Genomic DNA, 17,190 nt, shown 5'->3' on the forward strand with positions numbered 1-17,190 from the left:
CGATCTCTCACTGGTTTGATTTCAAACTAGTACAGATGCTGACAGGTTTTGGGGTGGTGCAGTCTGGAAGGAACAGTTACAGAAGTCTTTGTGACCCAGTTGAGCAACAAGCAATGGAAGTGGTTTTTTGGATAACACACCATCCATGTTGGATGGCAGCCATTCACTTTTGTGTAAAACTCAAGCTGGTGCAGAAACCTGATTTTAAAAGAATCTCTCCCCTAGCTGGTCAGTAAGATTGCTTCTACCTCTGAGCACAGTGTACATGCACATCCAAATGTCAGTGACATCGACTCCTTCCCACTCCAGGCTCAGTGCAGTTTTTGCCCCTGCAGTATCTGTTGAGGTGGCTCATGTTATCTCCTCTGCAGTCATTGTATGGTATAGGAACTGTAGGGGAACAGAAAGGAGAAAAACAGAAATAACAAACTAATTTTGGTTCAATTTGCATCAAGAGATTCTCTCCAGATATTTGTCTGCCAGTTGATAAAACAGTCACTGTGATGGTGAATTCTTGCGGGACCTGGGCACAGATTTAAAGACACATTTCTTTGGTAAAACCAGATTTTTTTTCTCCTATTTCAGAGAAATGTTTTATGTTCTGGTGTCATTCCCCAAATCTCCCTCATCATGGGTCCTTGTGCTGGTGGAGCTGTGTATTCTCCTGCCTTAACTGATTTCACATTCATGGTGAAGGTAAGGGTGTGTCCTGAGCTGCTGCTGGTGATGACACACTAAGTGACCACATGCGAATGGGTATTTTCTGAGATGATTTTCTGCTTTGGATTTTTATTTTGCATGAAAAGTTGAGAAAAACTTTTCCAAATAACTTGTGGACAATTGCATCTTCAGTAGATTTTTAGTGCAATGCAGCCTTTTTAAGAAATTTGTCCCTCTGTTCTTATTTTGGGGAAAGTCTCTAGAGGCTGTAGCTGTTCCATAGGTGCCTTTGCATCTTGGCTCTGGCATTCACTGTTTCTGTTTTTCTGCTTCCCCCAGGACACATCCTACCTATTCATCACTGGGCCTGATGTGGTGAAGTCTGTCACCAATGAAGATGTCACCCAGGAGCAGCTGGGGGGTGCAAAGACACACACTACAGTGTCTGGTGAGAGCTGGGGGCTTTACAGAACATGCTAATTATGTGCAAAGTAAATGTGACTAGTTCTGGCTAAACAGCCCATGCAGATGAGTCTGAGGGACAAAGCTCTGCCTAAGCACAGGGTCTAGCTCTGCATATGCTCTCCTGCAGCTTCTGTTTAGTAACTGAACACAAAGGAGGGAAAGTGGGAATATGGGAGAATTCTGGGATTTGGAAGAGAAAGTAGCAAACCCACAAAAGATGCTAGAAGTGAGAGGACTGTCAGGGGGCAGGGCTCAACAAAGTCAGCCTGGGGTGGGGTTTTTTTGTTTGTTGTCCACACATTTGCATGGGTTGAAAGATTCTCAACAGTCCCTTCTTAGCTCACTGAAGTGATTGATTGAACTGCTTAACTATAAACCAAGTGGCAGTGTGAGCTGAAGCACTTCTCTCCTTTTTTCCCCTCTGTGAAAACGTCTTTGAGTCATGAATCTTCTCAAGACTCAAATGCCTGTGGGATCTCAAATTCTGTGTGAACTGAGCTGATGATGAACCAAAACCACACACCCAGATGTTGCCCAGATCCAGCCCTTTTATAAAGAGCACTTGTAGTCCAACACTTGGGTGCAGCACAGTAACCTGAACAGAGTTCCAAAATGCTGGAGTCCAGCTAGGGCTGCGCCAGCTGATAAACCACTTCACATCATTTTAAATATGAGGTCAACAATGCTGACCTGTCTTGGAGGAAGTCTGATACAGCACATGTTTTCTAGATATTTTTAGCTGGTCAGATTTAGTGGCTTAAGACTCCTCATTGTTAATAGCTCAAGTTTAAAGAGTCTTGCTGTTACTTGTTTCTATCTTTACTGGTATGTATTTGGAAAGGAAAGCTTGCCACGATGGTTTCCATACCTGCTTTACTGTGTCTGTGCAGGAGTTGCACACAGAGCCTTTGAGAATGACATCGATGCTCTGCTGAACCTCCGAGAGTTCTTTAATTATTTACCCCTGAGCAACCGGGATCCAGCTCCAGTCCGCGAGTGCCATGATCCCAGGTAAGGGGAGCCTGCATGAGCTCGGTGCTCTCTGAGCACTGCATTTCATGGCTTCTCTGGCTTAAGGGACACTGAGACACGGGTGTTCTGTGCCTGGGATCTTGGCAGATAATTCTGCATTCTGGTATGTGAATATGGGAAGTTTTCCAACATGTGTGTGTTCACTATTGGGTAGAATTCTGTTTTCTGAAAGGGCTGTTGTCCAGGGGAAAAGCAATCTCTGTCCAGGTGGGCTGCCCAGTCCCTTGGAACAAGTGAGAGAGGTAGGAAACAGCACAGTGAGTGGCAGTGGGGAGAACTTGCCCTGTTCTGTCAGCTGTGTCTGTTGGATGAGTTCTGCTCATAAGGGTTAGAGGTGAGCAGGCAACAAGGAGGCAGAAAGCTTTGTGTGTTAGGTACTTGTCTCAGGCTCACTGTGGAGTTGGTAACATAATACAGAAAGGACTTGAGCCGTTTCAAGAGGGGAAAAATGGCAACTGTCTGGACTTTTATCAGGGAATTTTTCCAGGAGCTGAGAGACAGCCAGAGAGACAGCACAGGACACTGAGCAGAGAGCCTTGCTAGGACTGGAAGACAGAATGTAAGTGGAGTAAAAGTATTTTGACCCAAGCTCCAGTTGCACTTGAAGTTCAGCCCTTTCTGTAGGGAACCCTCAAGAGGCTGTTGCACTCTCCTGCATGGGAGTGGTGCCTGAATATGTTCCTTTCAGCTCCTCACATGTGTGTGGTGTGTCTTGGGGCTCTTAATGTGTGATGATTTTAACATGTGAGTCTGGAAGGTTATTTCCTCTTCATTCTTCACTGTGCTTTTCAGTGTCTGTGTAACAGTTTGTTTCACTTTTTTAAAAATAAATTTGCCACTTTCTTTAAGAAAATGGCCAGACACGTAAATTAATTAGTAGTCCTAAATTTTTCTGAGGTAGGTGTTGATCTTTAAGAATTCATTAAACTGTGCTGGTCTGATTCTGTTCTGTTCTTGACTGCTCTGGTTTGATAGTGACAAAACCAAAGCAAATATCTTGTATTATTTGCTGAGTTGGGGGATTGTCTTTGAGGTTATCATGATTTTTATGAGCATTCAACAAGTTGTACTGGGATAATTGCTCTCTATAGATTTGATTTTTGTATTTTAATTTCACTATGGAAGCAACAGTCCATTTTTTAAATCAATATACTTTATATCAGGCAATTTTATGTGTGAGAAGCTGTCAGGTTGTAGCTACTAAAGTATAAGAGATTTGTCTCCCTTAAGAAAAAATGAGCTAATCTTTTACAAGGCGTGAGATGTAAGTGCATTTTGTACTAAGAACTTGAAATTAGTAGCCTTTATACATGTGAAGGCAGATCTGTTTGTTAAATTTGCCTGGTTTTATAGTAGCATCTCCAGTAGTTCTCCCATTTATGGTCCTAAATGATGCACAGATTGGTATTATTTCATCTGGACATTCTGACATCTTAATAGATTCCTTTTTCTTAGGATTGTGTTTGATCCTTACAGCTGCTCCAGTCCCTATCCATTTCCTCTAGAATAATTACTTATTGCATTGTTTTCACACCAAAAAAAATGCTATAAATTATGCAAATCAAATGTAACCTACTTGTGCTTTCATTGTGAAGTCCTGGGGCTGTTGGGGGTTGTTTGGTTGGTTTAGTTTTCCTTCTAGTTTGGTAAGTTCTTTTTGGTGTTGAAAAATGCCAGCCTTGGCTGCTGAAGCTTGTGTTGGTGTTTGTTGTCAGTGGCCTGGGTTCCAAGGGCTTGGAAATTCTTGCAGTTGTCCCTGGGGAAATGTCCCCTGCCTTTGGGAGGTACCTGATGCATTGCATTTGCTGTATGGCATGGTGGGATTTCACCTCTCTCTGTGTCTCTACAAACTTCTGGAGAAGGTTATTGCAAACTCTAGGTAACCGAGTGCATTTTCACTTCTGCATTGAATGAAACCGAGTGTCCATCCAGCTGTCACAGGCTTTAACAATGAGTAGCAGTTCTGTCCCATTAAGTGGGATCTGTAAGAAACACCTTTTAAGCCAAATGAGTGCAGCAGCAAGCTCCAGATGTCCTGTGTTTGTAGATATTTGAAGGAGATTTTTCAAATGTGATATCCTGAATAATGTCTTCATTTTGCTGATGGCTCTCTTAACGCTGTTAAAATTTCCTTCAGCACTGTGTATTTATGGGAGCAATAATTTAATTTTTCCACTTCTATCTTTTGGGGTACCACAGGTTGCAGGACAGAGCTTGGGGCGCATCTGTATCTACTTTACAGACAAGAAAGTTTGGAATAGTTTTTATCTTAGGGTTTAGTATGTTAAAACAAGTTTAACTTCTTCAGATTAAGGCTCCACTGTATCATTTTATGGAAGTGTTTGTATGCAATATTTGTATTCTGTGGAAAAAGCACTTGAAGTGTTGCTGTTAGCTTTTTTCTATAAATAGCTGTGCTTCTTCCCTTCCCTGCAAGGGGCTGTGCCTCCCTCGTCCCATGTGTCTGCGGGAGCACAGAGACAGCCATGGGCCTGCACTTCTGATTTTGTCAAACCACACATCACTTTCTTCAGTTTTAAACTGTGTGTCTAGAGCCTTGTGTTGTCTTATTCAAAATGTACTAAAGCATATAGCATTGTTAAAATATTAATTCAGTAAGAACTCCATAGAAACACCATTTGTAACAAACAGATCAGTGTTTTTATGGAATAGCATAAATATACTCCCTGAAACCTCAGTGGCGACTTATAAAAATTGACACCCCAGCACTAAATCCTCAGACCCAGTGGGTGCCACTGCTGAGTGGGTCCCTAATGAGGGTAATGTGATCTGAGGTGGAGAACTGATCCTGTCACTGCTGATCGCAGGACAGTGTCTCTGTTACGGGAAAACTCCACGTGAAAATGTGTCACTCTAAGTGGAGAAACAAGAAAGTCTTTAAACGCAGCCAGTGAAGGAAAGTGAAGGGAAGATACAGAGTGTCTTTCGAATGTTTTCCACGCTCTCTGCTTTGGTCTGGTTGGGGACAGGGAAATGAACATGGAAAGGTTTCCTACAGCTCAGTGTGTTCAAATCCCCGGGTGACAGCATTGGCAGGGCAGGATGAGTGTGGAGTTCCTGAGATCCTGGTGTGTGACAGGGAGCCTCGGGCCGCCCCAGGAGAGGGGCTCTGCCTGGCCCGCTGTAGGGACCCGGCTGTGCTGCAGCCGCCCCTGACCTGCTGAGCGGTCCTGCCGCCAGCCCCGTGTCCCCTGCAGCCTCCCGGCCGTGTCCCCACACCCTTCTGTCCCGCGAGCCAGCAGTGCCCCCTGCAGCCCGGCTGTGTCCCCACAGCCCCGCGGGCCGTGCTGCTCGGGGCTTCCCAAGCACAGGTGCCTGTGCAAGAGGCTGCTCGGGCTCAGGATGCCTGAGATGAAGGGAACCGGTTATTTTCCTCATATTTGAGGCGGTTTCCAAAGTTTCTGAGAGGTGGAAATGTTTACCCGAGTCTTGGTGTTCATTTGGTCTTTAAATGTTGTTTCTCACGCTTGCTCTCCACAGTGACCGTCCGGTTCCAGAGCTGGACACCATTGTCCCAAGTGAGTCAACCAAAGCCTATGATATGCTGGATATCGTACATGCCGTAAGTCTGATGGTGTTCAGATTAAAGATGCATATATTATATTTTGGGTCTAAATAATTGAGAAAAAACAGTAGAATAGCACTGAAGATACAGATACTGCTACTTATTTATTTCAGTCTTTATAAGTGACTATTTCCACCTGTGCAGTAGCTGTGAATGGGCAACAAAAACTGCAGGGGAAAAAAGATTTTAGTAGAATCCCAAGATTTGTTTTTCAGGATACATCTTACACTGTATACACAGCTCTACAGATGAAAGATGCTGCAATTCAGTTCTTTCTGGGGTCAGAACCTCCCTTGAGTTGTTTGGCACCTCCCTGCACCTTGGTGCTTCTGTCTTGGATTCCAGCACTTATATATAAAAGTAATAAAGTACACAGAATGCAGAGATTTACCCTTCCCCGTTTCTGGTTAGAGACAGTTATGTACATGCACAGTACAAGAAAATCCGTTGTTTTTTTTTTTTTTAATTACAAAATTTGCAACTGGCTCCATTTAGACTCATTTTAGCAAAAAAAGAAAGCAAGCTCAAGATGTTTTTAATCCCTGGATTCTTCCACTGTGAATTTCCACACTATGTGTAATGAAAGTTAAAAGGTGGCATGAAATAAAAATCATTAGGTGAATTAGGAGAAAATCCCCAAGCTCTCCCACAGATTTTGGGAAGTATTAAGGGAAGAAATAACACCACTTTTATAGTGCTTACATTTTTCACAACTTTTTAAAGACTGAGGCTAATGAAATGACTGGCACACTGCAGTGTGTATGGGAACAGCTGCCATAAACAGATGGAAGTGGGGAATCCTGCTGGAAGCCCAGGGAGCCAAGTGTAGGTGTCGCTACTGCTCCACGGATAATTCTGATCTGTTGGAATGTGTGAGTTCTGATCGTTCCTCATGCACCAGAGCTGTCCCTTGGCAGGGCACACACTGAGCTCCAGCCTGAGGGAAGTGCAGCCACACAGGTGTGTGCTTCCAGGTGATGCTGGTTGGACACTGTATTCCCTGCATTCCCTGGGACACACCCAGCACTGACCCTGGGGCAGCAGGGCTGTGCTGGCTGCTCCAAGAAAGGGCTTTGAGCTTGCCAAGAGAGATTACATCAAACGTATCATGGGGAGCCTCTGAGCTCCAGGAAGTACTGTTCTGTCACTGGAAATCGGTCTGTAAGGCTGCTGCTAATTAGTGAGAAAGAAGTTCGTAACATGTGATTTGCGTTTCATTCTAAGCTGGGAAGAAAGGCTCCCTTCAGTCATAAAGGTGTTCCCTGATGGATCACTTAACTAACTGTTTCGGTAGTTTCTGCAGGACTATATAATTCTTGCAATGAAGGCTGCAAAGACTAAAAGGTTTCCCTCCCTCTCTTTCCTTCAAAATTCTGCAAGTTCTGAACTGTTTAAAAAGATGCAATACTAAGGTAACTGAGTTTGTGTTTGCCTGTGTATTTATGCACCTCTGTCTGGCCTCATATGGGCTCTGTCTGCCTCTCCCTTTTGCAGATTGTGGATGAGAGGGAATTCTTTGAGATCATGCCAACCTATGCCAGGAACATCGTGGTGGGATTTGCCAGAATGAATGGACGGACCGTTGGGATCGTGGGCAACCAGCCCAAAGTAGCCTCAGGTTAGAGTCCAGTGAGACTCTCAACAGTGTCTTGCCTGTGTCTCTCTCTGCATGCTGTGTAAGGTCAGAGCTGTTGTGTTGCGTGCTCCTCCACTCATTCTGTGTTTTTCCACTGCTTGTTTTGTCTTGAACCTCACTGTAATTCAGCTGTGAAACGAACTGCAAACCATTTATTTAGTGGCTCAACAAGGTGATCTTGCTCCCAGGTAATTGAATCAGTGCTGCATCCAGCCCAAGAGGAGCAGCAGCTGCACACGCGGTGGGAGGGAGGGGGCGGGGGTTGGGGGAGAAGGAAGAGCACCAATTAAACTGGGTTAATCATATCATGGAAACTGTACATTTCCTTCCATGGCAGCAAAATCGCTAAAACTCATTGGTACGGTGAGGGGACTTTGTTATCTCACTGTAGCTGAACAGTGCAAAGCCTTCACATGCACAAGAGTGGAACTCTTGGCCTCACATGGTTTGGATCTGAAGGTACAACGTGCAGCTCTAGCTAAGATCACCTTTCTTAACTATTCAGGGATTTTGCTTTCCCTCCTTAACTGAGTAATTTCTGAAGTGACCTTCCCCAGTTGGAACTTTCTGGTTTACTCCTTGTTTTTAATTCTTGTATCTATTTGTTTGGAGAAATCAGATGACCCAATATGGTGTTTCATTATTTCATCTCTACAAGGTATGACCATGAAAATACTAGAGAAGGTTTTAATATAAATTTAATCTTTGTTTAGTATTTTTAAATTTAATAGCTCTTTTTAAGGTTTCACATAGAGGCTTTGATACAAGATGTGTTGTGCTTTAATATAGTTGTGCATAATAGAATTCTAAATGGCACTGAGACAGAACAGAAACACTTTGCAGTGTGTCTACCAGAAATGGTGCTCTTTCACAAAATGTTATTGGACTGTTTAATGTTTGGGGTTTTTTTTAACGGAAAACTGCAACCTTTCAATATGACTGATCTGAAAAATACTAATGAAGAGAAAGTTACAGAAAAAATATTTTAAATTACATGTATGTAATTAAACTGTTATGTTTTGGGATAGAAAGTCTTTGCACACAGGGATCAGAAAAATAAAATGAGCCTTTGAGTGTAGCTTGTTCTGTGATCTTAGTTCTAAACCAGGAAAGCTTCATGGCAGGTAATCTCCACATTATCTACAGATAAGCCTTTCCTTTGTTTTAAGAAGACAATACAGCTAAAATAGTGTGATTTTGAGTTACCTCGAATTACTGCAGATCCCTGGAGTTGCTAACACCTTTTTTTGTGTTCTTAACCTCAGGGTGCTTAGACATAAATTCTTCTGTGAAAGGAGCCCGCTTTGTTCGGTTCTGTGATGCCTTCAACATCCCCCTGATCACGTTTGTGGATGTCCCTGGGTTTCTGCCAGGTATGCCTTATCCTTAGAGTTCAGTGTGATGCATGATGGTGTTGGTGTTAAAAACCCATTTTCAGGACCCTGAGAAGACTTTTGCTGCAGTAGACTTAAATAAACCAGGTTTTAAAATCCCACTTTTTGGGACAGAAACTCTGTATTCTAACTACATCAGCATCACAAAGGATAGTAAAAAAAAAAGGGAAAAAATTGTAGGAAAATGAAATGGTGCCTGACTAACCAGTGTGTTCGTAAGTTACAAAGCTTTGCTGGAGTTACCTGAGGAGAGAGACACATCATGCAGTCAGGTAATACTGCAGTCTCCAGCAGCCTGGTAGAGACACTGGGATGGCCAGTTTGCCAGGGCCAGGCTTGGGGATACCATGCTCTGGAGAGCTCTGTCCTACTGCCAAAAGCTGTGACCTGTGCAAGCAAAAAACCTGCATTCCCTCGAGATACTGCTCTTGTTGTAAGAGGTGTGAAGTTACACCGATTGCTGTATTATACTGAGGCTCCATGTCCAGGTACATGCAGAGCTGTGTTTTCAGATATTTGATCTCCACAGCTCTTGCTGGGCAGGGTGGCAGCAGCAGGCCCTGCACAGGCTGTGCCGGGCCAGGGGAGGCAGTCTAGTGCTGTCCCCAGCCCTTGGGACACAATGAGGGGAGAGCTGGCACCCGCCGGCTCTGGGCAGGGAGCAGTGGCAGCTGAGGCCACTCGAGGATGTTCCACCCACACCTGCTGCAGTCCCACAGCTGATTCAGGCACGTGTTGCTCTTCAGGCTCTGCTGCAGCAGGATAACCTGCCTCCTCCATCTCCTGTACCTACTGCCCAGAGGAGGTGTTACAGCCCCCTCGCTCAGACCTAGGGCTAATCCAAGGTTCTTTTGCTCTGGGTAGACACAAAGGAGAAAATCACAACCAACTATCCTCAAGAGATAAAAAACGCTAAAGTTTACTGGCAAACTATAGAAAATTAAGGAATATTTGCAAATGAGTAAATGCAACATAACATCACTTATCACAACATAGACAGACCACTGAACATAGAAAACCTTTAAACCTATTCAATGTCATGTTCTGTAAGAACAGAGTTAGAAGAAGGAGGGGAGAAGAATGGGAAGACAGGAAAGATAAAGAAAAACAGCTCCCAGGTCCTAGGTTCCAGTGATGTAAAACTCTTAAAATGAAGGTAGGGTTAAAGGACAGTGTGCTTTCCTCATGGTCAGGCTTTGGCCCATCCTGGGTCTTCCTCCCAGGTGGGACTTGCTGTCTCTCAGCCACTCAGGCAACTCTGGGGCAGCTGCCTTCAGTGTGCCATGGCCGACACTGTGGGGCTGGGGGGTACAGGGGGCAGGGCTACAGCTCACCAGAGCAAGGTCTGACCCACCCACCACCAAACATTCAAAGCCCCCAAGATCCCTCAGAACAGATTACCGTTTCCAGCCTCTGAGGGGACAGGATGAAGCTCTGAGGGGAAAAGTGTGTTTTCATTGGCATTGATTTAGTTATACATGCCCCCCAACCTGTGTCTTTGATGCTCCAAGACACTCCTCAGTGGAAAATGCCTGTGTTTAGAGGTACGTTGGTGAGGAAAGGGCTATGATGAGCCTGCTTTCAGCACAGGCTTGCTGAGCAGGTAATATTAAAATGACCCATTACAAAACAGGTTGAGAGAGAACTATACATGTTATACAATAAGATAACTACAATGTTAATACTGTTGTATAAACCATGGTTTACCTTGAGGCCTCCGTAGTTCTCAAAGCATCAGAATGTGACTATTCAGCATTCCAATTCTTGCTTTAACACAATGGAGTTGGCACAATTTAACCAGGAGCTCCTCTCTCCCCAGTGTAGGCTCAGCCTCCTCCTCTGATATGGGCCAGGCAGTGGCTTGGTGTAAGTGGACACTCCAGCAATCCAGATTTCAGCAGTTCCTCAGAATCCAATAACTATTTTCATATAGCTAATTCAAAGTACTGACTTGATATTGCACAATAGAATGTTGGTTTGAAAGCATGTAAATGGAAGGAAAAAAAGACAAGCCTGAAGAGATGAAGCCTGAGGTTTGATTATGATCTGTTGTGTTAAGGAATTTGACAAGATTAGCCCATTAGCATTAGAAATCACAGATTAAGTAACAATTTCTGAGGGTGGCATTATTGTCCCATCTCCCTGTCCAGTACAGGAGAAAGCACCTGTCACACTGGCTCACAGCAGTGTACAAACACTTGAATAGCCCCAGTTTTCACAAGTGTGCACAGAGATGACATTTAAGATGTTCATAACCTGTAATTGGATAAAAATACATATTTAGAACAAGGCTGGGACTGAATCTGTGGCCAGAAAAGAGTTTCTGTTAATTGGTCATGGCAGTGTAAATACTTCAAATGACTGAAATTACTTCAAATGACTGAATGAGCTTACACTGGAAACTGGCTGCTCTGTTCTAGGTGTGCTTTAGAATCAGGCTGTGACTAGAACTGGGGTGTGGGAGTGCTCCCAAGCTCCTGGCCTGGGCTGGGTGTCTCACCTGTGCTCAGGCTGCTCCTTGGGGATGAATCCCCCTGGCCGTTGTGATTCTCACTGTAGGGTCTGTGAGCTTGGCAGGTCCCACTGGCTGCAGGGAAAGGCAAGAACCAGAAGTGAAATTGCAGCTGAGAGCAGACATTTGTGAATGTAGATTGAAATTTTCAGACACTCAACTTACACCTGAGGGGAAACAGTAATGTTAAGCCAGCAAGCACACTACCAAGTAAGTTCTTCAATCTCACAAAAGAATTTTTACTTACATTTAAAAAAAAAAATCTACAGAAAACCCTCTTAGAGTATTTGGGATAATCTCGTGTGCTAAAACCTAAAGTCAGGAGGTGAATAAACTGCAATAAAGTTATTGTAGAGTTACATCCAGTGTTCTGAAATTCATAGTCCTAAAAATAAATTACAAGGGATTGCTGATTCCAAGTCCAATTAGGTTTGCCTGTCTTTGGGACAGAAGGGTGTTGAGCATCCTGGATGGCTTGCATTCCTGTTTGCTGCCTATGATCATTCTCCAGAAGCACCTGCTGTGGAATTCATGCTCTGTCTTTTAAGGTCCATCATCCTGGACTGCCTTGAAGAACAACTAGGGTAGGTCCTCAGTATGGTAGAGCAGCCAAGCTGCTTTCTGTGTGGTCTAGATAAGAGGGGGCTTGGAAGACAAGGTTTCTGGAGAAGTGACTCTAGGCTGTTCCCTACTGCTGGTCACATCTGGAGTCTTGAAAATGCTCTGAGTGTATTTTGTTCCTAGGAAGGGCCCATCTGCTGAGCTTTGCTTCTGTGAAATCCCATACAAACAACCGCTGCTCTGATTATTGAGTTGCTCAGTATCTTGCGGAGAACACTGCCTGGCATGATCTTCTCCAGGGTGTTAACATGGCTGTGGTGGTGGTGAGGTTTGCTGCTGGTGATGGATAATGGGATTGTGTGAATTTCCTGGAGTGAAGCAATTCCTTGTCCTTTGCAGGCACGGCTCAGGAGTACGGTGGGATTATACGTCATGGTGCCAAGCTGTTGTTTGCCTTTGCAGAGGCAACTGTGCCTAAGATCACTGTCATCACCAGAAAGGTAAGCTGGTAAATTCCATGGAGTTCCTCTTTCCATTAGTGGCAATTTTAGTTAAACCAAACTTTGTCTGTCTGTCCCAGTGGCGCTTCCTATCAGTGTCACATCTCTGTTTGTCACATTTGGTAACACTTTTTTGTATAACGTTACAAGAGGCCACTTCTTCTATTCCCAGACCACTACCTCACTTCCTTCCTCTTGTCTCAGCACCCTTCTGAAACTTCCAGTTTCTGCTCCCTGCTTTCTCTCTGGAATGCTTTCACTCAAGTACTTGTCCCATGTCACCCAGCCTGTCTAAAGAGATGCCATCTGTTTGCAGCAATTCTGCTTTCTCCTGTCTTGATTCCTGAGACTCCCTCTGCAAACCCTGCACTGGCTGCATCTGTTCCCTGCTGTGCCTGCAGGCTGAACACTCATGTGCCTTCTTTTCCTCCCCAGACTTCTGCTATGCTCTACCTCATCTTTTCTCCTAAGGTACCCAACACCCTACTGCCATAAGCTCAGGCTGGTGCCTTACAGTCTTAGCCTTCTCCTGGCTGCTCTGCCCCTCCTGCTTGCTTTTCTGATATGCTTTTGGCTTATCATGGCAAAAATAAAAAATCCCTTTCTGTTCTTTTGCCTTCTCTGATTGTTCCTAGTATTTCCATGCAGTACTTGTCAATCCTGCAGTCTTGCTGCACCATTCAGTACTGTCCTGACAGGGACTGCACTGCAGTTTGCTCTGCAGCCCTGCAGTATCTGTTCATCACTGCTGTCTGGAGCATTTCCAGTTCCAGAGTGGAGCACTGCAGAATCCGAGTGCTGTATTCCCTGGCCAGGAAATTCCAGAAGAACACTGTCTGGTTGGTTTGTGTGCATGTGCAGGGTGCAGGTCGAGGCCTGATGGTCTGGATACACACGGCCCCCTCCCTGCCTGCCTTGCAGAATGGGCTTGGTCACCACCAGCAGCCCTCTTCCTTGCTCTTTTGGGGCTCTAGTTGAAGTATGTCTACTCCTAGGAGATTGCTGCCACAAAGTGGAGATGCTCTCCTACAGGTAAAATCCAGCCCCAGCTGCTTGTCTCTGGAATAGAAAATGCTGCAGGAGCAATGCAGGCTGTTGCTGCTGCAAGGCCACTCCTGGAGTGGATGCCCTGGTTTGTGTCACAGGCCTACGGGGGTGCCTATGATGTGATGAGCTCCAAGCACTTACGAGGAGATGTGAATTACGCCTGGCCCACAGCTGAGGTGGCCGTGATGGGAGCCAAGGTGAGTCCAGGCCCTTCTCACTGTGGTGCAGCAGTGCCCTGCCAGCAGCACCAGTGCCATGCCAGCACCGTGGGACATCCTGGCGCTGCAGGCAGCGGGGATGCTCCCAAGCCTTCAGCTGGAGGGCATGGCTGTGAGGTGGGCAAGGGTTAGCAGGGCAGAGGGCTGAGGGACTATCACTGACCTCAGCCCTTTTGTTCCCAGGGTGCTGTCCAGATCATCTTCAGAGGAAAGGAGGCAGATGCAGAGGAGGAGTACGTGGATAAGTTTGCAAACCCCTTCCCTGCTGCCATGAGAGGTAGGTATGGTTGTCTCCCACATTGCGTGGGGATAAAGTTGTGCTATTGAGTAAATCTTTAGTAAAACCTGGAGTAAACAAGCAAGTTATTTAGGTAAGATACTTGTATATGAGTTAGAAAGGTGATGCTTAACTAAAACCTGTACATGTGGACAACATCTGGACACAAGACACCTTCAGCTGCAAAGAGCCTGGTGAAAAGTGGGGACTGCTCTGCAAAGTGCATTTTCAATTGTGTAGGTAGTAGAAAATGTCTCAAAATTCAGCCTTTTCCTTTATAGCACAGGTGCTTTGACAGTCTGGTATACAGCCCTAGATGCAAAGCAGTGGCCTGAAGAAAGAGTAGGGCCCAGTTCAGTTATGTTCTCCAGAACTCTCAGAGTAAGTTTTTCCACTGTTTTTACTTCAGTTTTGGAGCAGTAACAGTGCTCTAAAATGCAAGTTGTACTTAAAATTTGAAAATTGACTCAGGAATGTTTTCTTCTCAGGCTATTTTAAATTTAAGTAATTTATGACTTGTGAAGTTATTTATTCCAGCCATTGTTTTGATTTTTCTAACTTATGGGTTAGCCTAGATACAGAAGGCTGGGAGGCAAACACTTCATGGTTGGTCAGGTTAAGGGGTTTTTTTTGTTTTACTCTTTTGCAGGGTTTGTGGATGACATCATCCAGCCTTCAACCACCCGCACACGCATCTGCCATGACCTCGACGTACTGGCCAGTAAATCCCAGTCCAGTCCTTGGAAGAAACATGCCAACATCCCACTGTGAGGGTGAGCAGGGGCTGTCCATGCTGCGAGACATCCTGAACATGAGTTCTGATTAACTCTCTCATTAATGGAGGTCACTTGGCAATAGAAACAGTTATTTTCATTTTGATTTTGCCAATAATCATCAATAAATCATACTATATATTTAATCTGGGGGTCTGACCAGCTCACCTCTCTAAACCAAAGGGGTTTTTGGTGGTTAATACTCAACTCGCCCTTCCCTGTCTGCAGCAGGTGAACTGTTACTAATTGCTCAAGGTCAAACATTCAGGTAGGGCTGAGCACCTCCCGCTGCTGGGAAGTTGGACCCCTGTGGAGTTCAAGGATTTTCCACTGGCCACAAACCTTGGTGTCTGACTCCACTTCCTGCACCACTGACTCAAGAGAGGAAAACCCTAGCTTTGGGATTCCAGTGCCTGGGGACCAGGCTCTGCTGATCCTGGGCTCAGTTGTTCTGTTCCTCTGTTAGTCTGGCCTGTGGCAGATTTTCTTTGCTGGCTGCAGCAGCTGGGTCTCAGAGCCCCACGACAGAGGTGGGCGGCACAGGGGAGGCACAGCCAGCCCCCCTCTTAAGGATAGCAGCCAAAAAACAGGAGTTTTGGTGGGACATGCAAACCCTCCTCCCTCAGCAGAGACTGGAACACAGACAGACCTCCAGAGGTCCCTTCCAGCCTCCTTTCTCTGGGCTTATTTGCCAGCCTCACCAGGAACCACTGCAGGAGCTGTTACTGTGCTCAGCCCTGGGCCTGTGCTCACATGCTCAGTAGAAGCTGCAACTTTCCTGCAGCCCCAAGGCAGTGAGGAACAGCCACTGTCACATTTAGTGCTGCTGCACCAGCTGCCAGGCATGGGAGGGGCTCTGTAGTAACCTGGCTGCTGAGTAACTCACATTTTTTTTGAGACAGAACCTTCCTACCTGCACTGCAGCTGCTCACTCCCCAGCACGAGCCTGAAGGAGGAGAGAGGTAGCACAGCTGTGTCCCAGGTAGCTTCTCTTCCCAGGAAAGTGCAGTGAGTAGAGCTGTGGAGCTTGGAGTCTCAGCCTGGAGGGGGGAAAAACAACAGCTAAACATCATCTAAAAGCACATTATAAAAGGAGCATTTCAAGTAGGAATCCCAGCTCCCCAGGGTTTTGGATGCATGGGAGGCAGCACCTTTAGGTTGCAGACACACTGGCTGTCCTGGCTGCAGCACATTCAGGGGAGCTGCATGAGCCTACATGTCTGTGTCTCAGCAGGAACAGGGAACAGAGGCCACTACAGCAACAGGGGAAGGTAAATCGAAATGTTACTGTTTTGGGTGTCATGGCTATGGTGGGAGTTCTTAGTTTACTGTGAGCAAACTTGTAAGGGTTTATCATGCCCAAGAAGATTTTTCAAAGGTAAAGGTGGTTTAGAAGCAGAAGCTGTGATAGGTGAAGGGATACTCAGCTTCATCAGCCTGCCCAGAGTCAGAAGGAGACACTCCATGAGAAATCCACTTGTCATAAAGAGAAAAGTACAGCTTTATTAGTTGTTTCCTATCCTCAGTAATGCTATAGTCTCCATCCTCTCTCCCAGCCCTTGCCAGCACAAGAATTGGGTTTTTAAGTCCTCTCCATTTCCAAACAGGCAGTTGCTGTACCAGGACATGTTGGAAACAGGCTTGAAAGCTGCTCTCATCAGGCTTCTGAGAATTTCCTCAAAGTCCAGCCACCTAAAAAAACAAGAGGTACAAAATAAAATCCTGTCAACAGTGCACAGCCCTTGAACTTAGCAGCAAGGCAAGGTACTTACTGTGCTCCTCATGCAGCAGGAGTTGCCATAACTTACAAGTATTTGGAGACTGAGCTTTCAGGCTCTGTCTTGGGAGTAGTTGAGACTTTGAATCATCCCTGTGCCTCAGCTGCTGTATCTTGTTCCTTTTCCTGACTCCAGTGATTTTTCCTTAGGAAGTGGGGCAGGTGATAAACCAGTCAGTTTTCTTTAGCACTACAGAGATTAAATCATTCATGGTTTGGACAGAAATAGCACCTTGCTCCTTGAGACATGGGAGTAACATGGACATTTTGTTTCAGGAACCTGTGAAACTTCATTTAGCCCAGCTGGTTGTTAGAGCTTTCAAGCTTTTCCCATGGCAGTTTCTTCCCAGAGATTCCAGGTCACTTAGGACGAATAGGGCAGAAGAGAGAAATTCTTCTCAAACCTTGTGGCAGTTCAAGAAATTGTAAGTTTTAGCAGTGTGGCACTTGCACCTGGTGTGGGCCCTTTCCAGATTCACAGCAATTTCATGTTAACCACCCTCTACCCCCCACAACCAAACCACACCATGGTGGAGGGGAGGAAGAAGCCCAGAGAGGGTCTCCATCCCTCTTGAGGCTGAGTGGGTGAGGGAGTGGGTACAGATCTGGTTGTGAAGCCTGGACTACATGACAGCTACCTGTCAGTTTTGCCTTCAATAATTCCTTGAATTCCTACTACTAAATGGGATGACAAAATGTGATGGTCCAAAGAAGCACTTAAAAGAAAACTATAGTGAAGAGGGTGCTCATCA

The 17,190-nt window shown here is 45.4% G+C and overlaps 1 protein-coding gene across 1 annotated transcript in view; it reads left to right on the plus strand.

Annotated features, from left to right (window-relative positions):
* PCCB (propionyl-CoA carboxylase subunit beta) overlaps positions 1-14,807 on the plus strand; it is a 30,006-nt gene extending 15,199 nt beyond the window's left edge. The window contains exons 6-15 of the mRNA XM_015637470.3: positions 586-696; positions 1,000-1,108; positions 2,016-2,136; positions 5,659-5,740; positions 7,238-7,361; positions 8,645-8,752; positions 12,246-12,346; positions 13,492-13,590; positions 13,795-13,888; positions 14,538-14,807. Of these exons, the coding sequence (XP_015492956.1) occupies positions 586-696; positions 1,000-1,108; positions 2,016-2,136; positions 5,659-5,740; positions 7,238-7,361; positions 8,645-8,752; positions 12,246-12,346; positions 13,492-13,590; positions 13,795-13,888; positions 14,538-14,659 (1,071 nt within the window). The 3' untranslated portion in view covers positions 14,660-14,807. The remainder of the gene's footprint in view (positions 1-585; positions 697-999; positions 1,109-2,015; positions 2,137-5,658; positions 5,741-7,237; positions 7,362-8,644; positions 8,753-12,245; positions 12,347-13,491; positions 13,591-13,794; positions 13,889-14,537) is intronic.
* The last annotated feature ends 2,383 nt before the right edge of the window (positions 14,808-17,190 follow it).

Source organism: Parus major, chromosome 9 (assembly GCF_001522545.3).
Source record: "Parus major isolate Abel chromosome 9, Parus_major1.1, whole genome shotgun sequence".
Lineage (NCBI taxonomy): Eukaryota > Metazoa > Chordata > Aves > Passeriformes > Paridae > Parus > Parus major.